This window comes from Trichechus manatus, unplaced genomic scaffold (genome assembly GCF_000243295.1).
Source record: "Trichechus manatus latirostris isolate Lorelei unplaced genomic scaffold, TriManLat1.0 scaffold00111, whole genome shotgun sequence".
Classification (NCBI taxonomy): domain Eukaryota; kingdom Metazoa; phylum Chordata; class Mammalia; order Sirenia; family Trichechidae; genus Trichechus; species Trichechus manatus.
Genome location: NW_004444047.1, coordinates 3,024,799 through 3,035,680, shown reverse-complemented (window position 1 = coordinate 3,035,680; position 10,882 = coordinate 3,024,799). Strand labels below are relative to the sequence as shown.

General features: G+C 53.3%; 1 protein-coding gene across 1 annotated transcript in view; it reads right to left on the bottom strand.

The window, feature by feature from the left end:
* The window catches only part of CPZ (carboxypeptidase Z), a 24,402-nt gene extending 13,886 nt beyond the window's left edge, over positions 1-10,516 (bottom strand). The window contains exons 1-5 of the mRNA XM_004383502.1: positions 10,507-10,516; positions 8,506-8,880; positions 3,614-3,826; positions 1,234-1,430; positions 481-642 (exon numbers count right to left, since the gene is read on the bottom strand). Of these exons, the coding sequence (XP_004383559.1) occupies positions 481-642; positions 1,234-1,430; positions 3,614-3,826; positions 8,506-8,854 (921 nt within the window). The 5' untranslated portion in view covers positions 8,855-8,880; positions 10,507-10,516. The remainder of the gene's footprint in view (positions 1-480; positions 643-1,233; positions 1,431-3,613; positions 3,827-8,505; positions 8,881-10,506) is intronic.
* Between the last annotated feature and the right edge of the window lie 366 nt (positions 10,517-10,882).

The window sequence follows — 10,882 nt, the reverse complement described above, 5'->3', positions numbered from 1 at the left end:
CCATTTCACAGACGGGACCCCCATTTCACAGACGGGACCTCCATTTCACAGACAGATCCCCCATTTCACAGACAGGACCTCCATTTCACAGACAGGACCTCCATTTCAGAGACAGGACCCCTATTTCTTAAATGGGACCTCCGTTTCACAGACAGGTCCCCCATTTCACAGATGGGACCTCCATTTCACAGACGGGACCTCTATTTCACAGACAGGTCCCCCATTTCACAGACGGGACCTCTATTTCACAGACAGGACCCCTATTTCTCAGACAAGAACCTCATTCACAGACAGGACCCCCATTTCTCAGACGGAACCCTCATTTCACAGACAGGTCCCCCATTTCACAGACAGGAATCCCATTTCACAGACAGGGCCCTGAGGCATCGGGCCCTGGGGAAGGTCAACACTCGAGGATGCTGTCAGCTGTGGCTTCTGTCAGGGAGGGGAGGCCAGGGCTGGGGTGGGGGCGGCTCCTACCTTACCCCACCAGTAGTGCTGGGGAATGGCCATGTGGTCACTGCGCGCACCACGGACCTCGGCCAGCCGGTAGTACTCGGACGTCAGGTCAGGGAAGTTGCGGTTCAGGTCCAGGTTCTGTGCATTCTGCCTCCCGCTCGTCCACCCGTTGTAGCCAGCACCCTGAAAACCCACAGCACCCCCAACTCAGGGTTGGAGGCCACAGGGCTCGGCAGAGTCTGAGCTAGGGCCGAGGTTTGTCTCTGGCTGGTTGGGATGAACTTGAATGCTGGGCGGTGGCGGGGAGGCGCGAGCTGCCCTTGACCCCTCCGCCATCACTCTCGAGCCCCTCCCTCCACCTCCTTGCTCATCCTGAAACACAGCACCTCCTTCTCCTGCTCCAGACCTTGCACTGGCTGTTCCTTCACCTGGAGTGACCCCTCCCCCAGTTACCTGCACGGCTGACCTCCCATCTCCACAGACAGCTTCGCTGGCCTCCCATCTAACACGTGCCCTCACACACTCTCTCAACTCCCTCTCTCATCCTAATTTTTCTCTATAGCAAATGACCTTTGAATACACCATAGAATTACTCAGTGTCTTGTCCGTCCCCTCCTTCCTGGAGCTAGAACCTTGCCAAGCCTGATGCCTGCTGAATTTGTGTCACCTGGAATGGTGCAGGCACTTAGTAGGCTCATAACCCCTCTTAGTAACTGAACAATGAGGGCACAATGAAGGCAACAGCCACGGGGTCCGGGTGGTGGCCATGCTCACCTCGGCAGCCGCCACCTCGTAGCCATCAGGGTTCATGGAGGGCAGCAGGTGGATGCGGGTGGTGTTGATCAGGCGCTGAATGCGGGGATTGCCCAGCAGGTACTCGGAGCACAGGTACTGGGCCAGGTAGATAAGCATCTCCCGGCCGGCCACCTCATTGCCATGGATGTTGCCAATAAGCTTCACTTCGGGTTCCACTGGGGAGAGATATGGGGCACGGGTGTGGTCAGCTCACAGTCCAGGAACCCCTGGAGCCTGAAGGGCCCCCGCGGAGGGGGAGCGCTGGTGCTGGGACTGATTCATCACTGTGTGATCTCAAACATCTCTGGATAATGAGGTCTCATCAAAGTCATCACTTTGGTTGAGCTCACTTCTTCTGTTTACCCATGAATATTAGCATGACCAGTCAAGGATAGTAATTAACAATAACATAAGGCACAGTTGATCCATGTGGATTTCAACAGCCAGTCTTCAGCTTTGGGTAATAAGTTAGGGTGCATATTGGTGCTTGAGTAGGAAGGCAACTGACACTTGGATGGATGGACGGACGGACGGATGGATGATCAATGTATATATGGGTGGATGGGTGAATACACGTATGGATGGATACATAGGTGGATGGATGGACGGATGGATGGATGATCAATGTATATATGGGTGGATGGGTGAATGTATGTATGGATGGATACATAGGTGGATGGATGGATGGATGGATAGATGGATGGATGGATGGATGGATGATCAATGTATATATGGGTGGATGGGTGAATGTATGTATGGATACATAGGTGGATGGATGGATGGATGGGGGATGGATGGGTGGATGGATGATAGAGAGTGGATGGATGATGGATGGTGGATGGATAGATGAGTGGTTGTTGAGTGGGTGGGTGGATAGATAAGTGGTGGATGGATGGATGGATGGAATGGATGGATGGGCGGGTGGGTGGATGATGGATAGATGGATGGGATGGAGGAGGAGGAGTGGATCTGGAGCCTGACAACCTCACTAACCATGTGGCCTTAGGCAAGCCACCTCTTCTCTCTGACCCTCACATTCCTGGAGGCTTGTCTCTGCCCCAGGCTGTGCATGATGGGGAGCCTGTGTCTGTGGGAGGGAAGGATATGTGGGTCCCAAAGCTGCATTCACCAGAAGGAGGTGTATGTTTGTGCAATGTGTAAGGACCAAGGGTTGATTGGAGACTGCTTCCAGATCAATCTTGTTGGGCTGACAAGGTCATGGAAAGCTGGGAGCCAAGGCCGAGGAAGGACCCTCTGTAGGCTCTCAGCGCCTGAGGGGCTGTGTCCTCATCCTCATCCTCATCCCCACCTCCAGGGAGGGCTGAGTCTTTTCTAGAATGTCCTGCATTCTCCAGCCAGACCTGACCCCCCAGCCCAGCTCCCAGAGCTTTGTGCTGTCTGCTCAGCCACTGCCTTTTCCTCTGCCCCAAAACAGTTTTACAATCATTTATTTGGCACCAGCACTAGAGTCAGGAGTGGCTCATTCACAACCTAGCAGACAGCGGCTGCAATAAAGTGGAATTGCATCACATGCCGTGCAGGGAGGGGCTCTAGGGGGAACACTGAAGTCCAGCATTCCCCAGGTGCCTGCTGTCATTTCAAAGCAGGACACCTAAACCCAGCATGCACCAAAATGAAAAGCTGTTTCACTTGTGTTTCTCACCGAGCATCTGGGAAAGTCACACGTAAAGCTGTCAGGACCAAGTGCCATGTGTACCTCTCTGCGGCCCAGGGGTACACGGGCAGGGTCGGAGAAACAATAAACACCCACTGGGCTCGGTGAGGTCGTCATCAATGCACAGGGGCTGCGTCCTTGCAGTCATATGTGCTCTCCTGAACGCCCTCCCCGACTCGCACCCCTAGACTTCCCGGACCACGCCCTCCTTCCTCCCTCCAGCCCCCCATCCCCCGTGTGGAGGATGGGGTGCAGGTGCGGGTTCGTGCACTGGGGTATGTGGCCACATTCCCCCGGACTTCCCGGCAATGCAGCTATCTCCCTGCGAGCTAAAATTCCTGCACCATCTTCTATGTGAAATTTCTCATTCATTTGGCATTCCACTCAGTCCCCACTAGGTCAGCGTTCCAACTATTATGAAAGAATCTTGTCTCCTCCCAAATTTACAAGTACAAGGATTACTCTGGCGAATCTCTCCTGTTTGTATATCCAGTGGTTCCGTGTGTCCAGGGGAATGTGGCCACATACCCCAGTGCATGAAGCCCCCACCTGCACCCCATCCTCCACACTGTGCGGCTTTGATTAAGATCCAACCTCACTTGTAGGGTCACCCACTCAGAGCCCGTTCCCAGAGGGAGCCTGTCCTGCCTCTGATGTAGGTACCCGACAGTGACCAAGGCTTACTCAGCTCGTGCTGGCCAGGGCGGCCCGAGAACTCGATGACCAGCAGCTCCTTGCCTTCGAAGCTGCGCCCGATGCTGTAGGTCGTGGCGATGTGGGCGCACCGGGTGGCCGTCCTCCTCAGCACACGCACCATCTGGGCGTAAGAGTGGTGGTCGAAGTGGATAAAGGTGGGGGGCAGGCCCGAGGGCAGGGAGTCCTCTGCCTCCAGGCCTCCTGGGGGAAGAGGCAACACGAGGGTCAGTCCACTCCCCACGCGACCTCTCCCTGGGCCCACACCCCCAGCCCCACCGCACTACGGCGACCTGAGGGTCAGGGTCCTCGGGGCACCCTGGACCACTCTCCGCCAATCTGCATTTTGATTTTTATTAAAAAAATCCCGTTATAATACCTATAACAATATCAACAGCTAATAAGAGCAGGTAACAAAGCTTAGTGCCTCATGTCACTGTGAATAAAAGCAATATGTACCCACCTAACGTGGAAAACGGTTAAAATACAGAACAGTCAACTGTGAAGGAAAAAATGTATCTACAGGGTCCTCAACCCAAAGAAAACCACTGTTTGGTGTACGTTGCCTTCAGTTTTTCTTTTTTTAATCATTAATATTTACTTGCTATTGGTAAGGTGGAAGCCCTGGCGGCGTAGTAGTTAAGAGCTATGGCTGCTAACTAAAAGGTCGGTAGTTCGAATCCACCAGCTGCTCCTTGGAAACCCTATGGGGCAGTTCTACTCTGTCCTATAGGGTCACTATAAGTCAGAATTGACTGGACGGCAATGGGTTTGGGGTTTGGTATTGATAAGGTTTTCACTGGCCAATTTTTTAGAAGTAGATCACCAGGTCCTTCTTCCTAGTCTGTCTTAGTCTAGAAGGTTCACTGAAACCTGTCTACCATGGATGACCCTACTGGTATTTGAAATACCGGTGACTTCGCTTTCAGCCTCACAGCAACACGCGAGCCACCACAGGACCACAGACTGACAGTGACACTGGCCGGCGAAAACCTTACGAACAGCAGCAGAACATTGTCTGACATTGTGGCGGAAGATGAGCCCCTCAGGTTGGAAGGCACGCAAAATTTGACTTGGGAAGAACTGTCCCCTCAAAGTAGAGTCAACCTTAATGAGGTGGACGGAGTCAAGCTTTCGGAACCTTCATTTGCTGAAGTGGCATGACTAAAAATGAGAAGAAATAGCTGCAAACTTCCACTAATGATGGGAACATGGAATGTACAAAGTATGAATCCAGGAAAATTGGAAGTCGTCAAAAACAAAACGGAACGCATACAGATTGATATCCTAGGCATTAGTGAGCTGAAATGGACTGGAATTGGTCATTTTGAATTGGACAATCATATGGTCTACTATGCCAGGAATGACAAAACGAAGAGGAAGGACATCATATTAACTGTCAAAAAGAACATTTCAAGATTTATCCTGAGGCACAACACTGTCAGTAATAGGATAATATCCATACGTCTACAAGGAAGATCAGTTCATACGACTATGATTCAAATTTACACGCCAACCACTAATGCCAAACATAAAGAAATTGAAGATTTTTACCAACTTCTGCAATCTGAAATTTATCACACATGCAATCAAGACGCATAGAAAATTACTGGTGATTGGAATGTGTAAGTTGGAAACAAACAAGAAGGATCAGTAGTTGGACCATATGGCCTTGGTGAGAGAAACGACACTGCAGATCGCATGACAGAATTTTTCAAGACCAATGATTCATTCACTGCAAATAACATTTTTCAACAACATAAACGGTGACTATACACATGGATCTCACCGGATGGGATACAAAAGAATCAAATCGACATCGTCTGTGGAAAGAGATGATGAAGAAGCTCAATATCACCAGTCAGAACAAGGCCAGGAGCAGATTGCGGAACAGACCATCAATTGCTCATATGCAAGTTCAAGTTGAAGCTCAAGAAAATTAAAACAAGTCCACGAGAGCCAAAGTATGACCTTGAATATATCTCACCTGAATTTAGAGACCATCTCAAGAATAGATTTGACGCACTGAACACTAATGCCAGAAGACCAGATGAGTTGTGGAATGACATCAAGGACATCATCCACGAAGAAAGCAAAGGTCATTAAAAAGACAGGAAAGAAAGAAAAGACCAAAATGGATTTCAGAAGAGACTCGGAAACTTGCTCTTGAACATCAAGTAGCTAAAGTAAAGGGAAGAAATGATGAAGTAAAAGAGCTGAACAGAAGAATTCAAAGGGTGGCTCGAGAAGACAGAGTGAAGTGTTATAAGGACGTGTGCAAAGACCTGGAGTTAGAAAACTAAAAAGGAAGACCACACTCAGCATTTCTCAAGCTGAAAGAACTGAAGAAAAAATTCAAGCCTCAAGCTGTAATATTCGAGGATTCTATGGGTAAAATACTGAACAACACAGGAAGCATCAAAAGAAGATGCTTCTGGTACAGAGTCACTGCACCAAAAAGAACTGGTCAACGGTCGACCATTTCAGGAGGCAGCATATGATCAAGAACTGATGGTTCTGAAGGAAGAGGTCCAAGCTGCACTGAAGGCATTGGTGAAAAACAAGAAGGGAGGGAGGGAGGAAGGAAAGAGGGAGGAAGGGAGGGAGGAGGGAAAGAAAGAGAGAGGGAGGGAGAGGGAGAGGGGATGGAGGGAAGGAGGGAGGAAGAAAGGAGGGAAGGAGGCAGTGTTTTTCCCATACTTTGGATAGCTTCCTTTGGAGAAACCCCTAGGCGTCTGGGTCAGGGGGCAGAGGTGTTAAGTGCCTCATCAGCTGGCCGGCTCTCCCACCCCCTCACTGAAGCACAGGCTCTGAGGACGCCCTGGTTACTCAGTTACTCGGTCCGGGGTGTCTCGAGCAGCCTGGCCCTCAGAGAGCAGCGAAGGGTGCGGTCCCTGCAGGCTGGCCCTGGCACAGTGAGGGTTAAGGCCTCTGTCTGAGTGGCTCACTCAACCTGTGGTTTTGTTTCAGCTCAGAATGGTTTTCGAAGGGAAGGAAAGTAGATGGAACCTGCAATCTTATGGCAGAGATGCCCAAAATAATCTGCCACAGCCAACTCCCTGGGCTCTCCCGGGGCATGTGAGTTTGCCCTGAAGCTGTCTGGGTTTCTTCCTGCCCACCCTGCCCTCACCTGGCCACCACTGCCCACGTTTCCTGCTTCTACGGGGAGGAAAAGCCCTTCTCATGCCGTCAGCCCTGCCTGCCGCCAAGTGCTCCACTGGCCCAGCACATCCACACAGCAGCCGGCGGAGTCGATGGAATCTCCCCTCTCAGAGAAGGAGCCTGAGGTTCTGAGAAGCCCCAGGATTAGCCCTGAGCTGCACGCAGGGCCGCAGAACTGAAACCCAGGGCTCACTGGAACCCAGCCCAGACGTGTCCCCTGGTGCATGTCTGTGTCCCCCTCCCATCCCCACGTCCAAGCACAAAGCCTGCGACACAGGAGGCACTCGAGTCAACCCATCCATCAGTGAATGAGTCATTGACCTGGTTCAAACTCTGCCTGCCAGGAGGGACTAAGGACATCCCTGCCATCTGTCTTCCTGAGCCTCCACTTCCCCATCCATACAATGGAGACATGACTGAGAACTAGTCTCTGCGCTGTCATGAGGCTTCAGTGGGATGGAGTGTGTGTGGCGGGTGGCATCAATCACATGGATCCGGGAGGACGAGAACCAGGAACGAATGCCTATACCCCACAGCAGGCACACACCAGCCACATGTGGCTACTGTAATTCAGGTTTCACTAACCTCAAATAAAACTAAAAATCCAGGCCTTCCGTCACACTAGCCACATCCTACATGTGACCAGTGGCCTCTGTACTGGACGGCACGGAATGGGCGTGCTGGGCAGGGCTGCTGCGAGTTAAGCCGTGTCCAGGAGGCTCGGGGCCCTGAGGCCCTTTGTGCCCGAGCTGCTCTGTAAAGCCCAGCTGGGTGGGCAGTGGGCGCACCCAAGGGGAGTCACCCCCCGGGCATTTGGCTGTGTGACGTCCAGCCCCCAAGCAGGGCTGGCTTCCCACAGCGTCACGGCCACGTGGCCTGCAGACCCACCATCACCCAGGGCTGGCTCGTCTGACGAGAAGACCCCTGTCCCGGCCGGGAGTCCAACTGCAGGCCAGAACCCTGCGTGGGATCTTTCAGGCCCCACCAGGGGTAATTACAAGGCTGTGCCCGGCAGGCCCTCCCCACCCAGACCTGGCGCACAGCCAGGGCCCTGCGGTCTCTGGAGGGAGCTGTAGTCGAGGACTCAGCCCCTGGCTGCACCAGGCAGCCACGCCCACAGTGTGTCCACACTCCCAGCCCAGGCACCTCCCCGAGACTGCCTTTGCGGGGCCTCAGCTGGGGCACCTTCCCGCTTGAGGCAGGACCTGTCCACTCCCAGCGCCTCCTCCACTCTCTCCCCTGGCTGCGGGGTCTGCAGAGCCAGGAGTCTGGTCCTGGGCTCCGGCGGCGATGTGTTCCCCTGCCTAGACCCGACCCTCGCCTGGTGCCACTCCGTGGGGGCAACACGAACCCCCGGGGAGCCGGCTCCTCTTTTGGCCTCTTGCCCGCATCACTGAGGAGCCCTGGTGGCGCAGTGTGTAAAGTGCTCGGCTGCTAACTGAAGGGTTGGCAGTTCAAACCCACCAAGCTGCTGCACGCGAGCAAGATGTGGCAGTGTGCCTCCGTAAAGATTCACAGCCTTGGAAACCCTATGGGGCAGTGCCACTCTGCCCTACAGGGTCGCTATGGGTCAGAATAGACTCCAAGGCCAGGGGTTTCTGCTGCAGTAAGTGAAAAAGTTCTGATGGGCCCCTTTGTTTTGGCCCGGTTCTCTCATGGGCCACCTGGACACCTGGTTGCCGGCCCCCGAATCCCCGGAGCACCCGCCGGCCTCAGCTTACCACGCAGCTTCTCCAGGGGGTCATAGCAACCCTCCTCGTCACGGGCGAAGTAGAGTGCGCAGTCCAGGAAGTAAGGCCAGGCCATGTCGATGGCATCGAAGGCGGGCTGGCAGGCCTTCCGAAGGTCCTCACAGACATGCCGGCAGGGCCTGCGTGCCTGGCCACCCTCGCACCGGGGTGCCAGTACGGCACAGCCCAGCAGCCGCAGGTCAGGGTTGCACTGGCCCTCGAGGAGGTGGTGCAGGACACTCAGCAGGATGTACTCGGAGCTGGCCTCCACCGCCTCCCGGGACCGCTGATTCAGCAGGGTGGGAAAGGCTGTCCGGTTGTAGGCGGCATCGCTGCACATCCTGAGTGGCAAATCCACGCAGGTGGCTGGAGGGAGGCAGAGTTGCAGTCACTCCCTCACATGCTGACCCACGCGGTCCTCATCAGACATTTACCAGGGACATACTCCATCCAGCTGACACCGCACAGCTGCAAGGAGGGGGCACTCACAGCCTGGCAGAGAAGGACCAGGGCTACTTTGGAGGGAGCTGGGGCACGCGGGACAGCCAGAGAGAGCACCTACACCTGGCTGGGTGAGCTGAGGCAGGTCCCTCTTTGAGTCTCAGCTTCCCCATCTGCAAAATGGGAACCACAGAGCCAGCCTTGCCGATGGGTACGCGAAGGGAGGCCCTGGGGGTCTGGGGTTTGCATCTACCCAGAGGCACCTTGGAAGAAAAGTCCTGGCAATCTACTTCAGAAAAGTCAGCCACTGAAAACACTGTGGACCACAGTTCTACTCTGACACACACGGGGTCATCACGAGTTGGAGTCCCCAGGTGGTGCAAAGGGTTAACACACTCAGCTGCCGACCAAAAGATTGGAGGTTCCAGTCCACCCCGAGGCTCCTTAGAAGAAAGGCCTGGCAATCTACTTCTGAAAAAACAGCTACTGAAAACCCTATGGTTTTCTGCTCCAACACACGTGGGGTCGGCATGTGTCAGAGTCGACTTGGCAGAAACTCACAGCAACACCTTACCTCATGGGGGCATTTTGAAAACTATGTCGGCTCTGAAGTCTCCATAACCCTCAGGATGGCGCCCGAGGCATGGCTGGTTCCCGGACAGAAGCAGCTGTTATTAGCAAATGTTTCTTCAAATCATTCCCTGGCGTATTCTAAATGGAGGGGCTGGATTTTTAAAAAGAGCAGGAAAAAACTGTTCCCCATACAAAAGTCAATGACAGATATAAAATGTTTTGAGTCGAGCTGTACTGAGCAGAAACAGCCAAGACAGAGGCAGGCAGACCCCGGCGTGAGCCCTCGGGCGCTCAGGGGCTGGGAGCAGGGCGGGGGACAGGAATAGGGTCTCCCAAGACCACGCAGCCAGTTCCATGCTGGAGCAGGGCCTTGCCGGCTGGTCTCATTCCCATCCACAAAGTGACAGGGGGCACCGTTGGCCCTACACCCACCCTCCGTCCATCTCAGCACCCGCCCGCCCTGGTAGCCACGGTGGCCGGAACCAGAGGCCCACGGGTGGTTTCTTGATTCTCCATCACTGCCCGCCCACCCACAGAGACTGACCCCTTGCAGCCTACAGAAGCCAGAGAGAGTGAGAACTGTGTTCCTAGACAGATCAAGAACCCTGAGACCATGCGGTCCAGTGTGGTGGCTCCGGAAATGTGGTCAGTCTGAACTGAGATGTGGTGTAAGTAGAAGCCACACACCAGATCCCAAAGAAGCAGTGCTGAAAAAGGACTGTGAAATGTTTCACTGATGTTCTGACTACATCTCATTAACAGATTGATTACATGTCAAAGCAATACCTGGGATACTCTGGATTCAATAAAATGTACTATTAAAATTAATTTTGCTGCTTTCTTATTACTTTTTCAATGTGGCTATTAGAACGTTTGAAATTAGCATTCTGTTTCTGTCGGTCTGGAAGCGGCTTTCAAGTCCACTTATGACTGTGGCATCTCGTGACCACAAGATGGAGCTGTGGTCAGCGTTTCTGCAACTGGGAGATCGATCTAAGGCTGGAAGCCTCCCTCCTGGCCGGACCGCAGAGGTCCCCTCAACTCTCCTCTAATTGAAGACAAACTTGAATAAGGCTAAGGAGGTCAGGCCATCTGCCTGTTAAAGAAAAGATGGCCCCCTTGCTTGAACTTAACTTGAATTCTTCTGAGAAACAGAACTTCTGTTAAGCACAGTTCCGGGGAAAGTTAACCAAACAATTTTTAAAATAACCAAGCTGGAAGCGAGCCGGAGGGAGGGGGAAAGGAAGACACAATGCTTAGAGGACACTGAGCTTCTGTCAAGGGTGATGGAAGAATATGGGAACAGTTAACGGGGACGGTTGAACAATGTGATGGACGTATTTAATGCCACTGA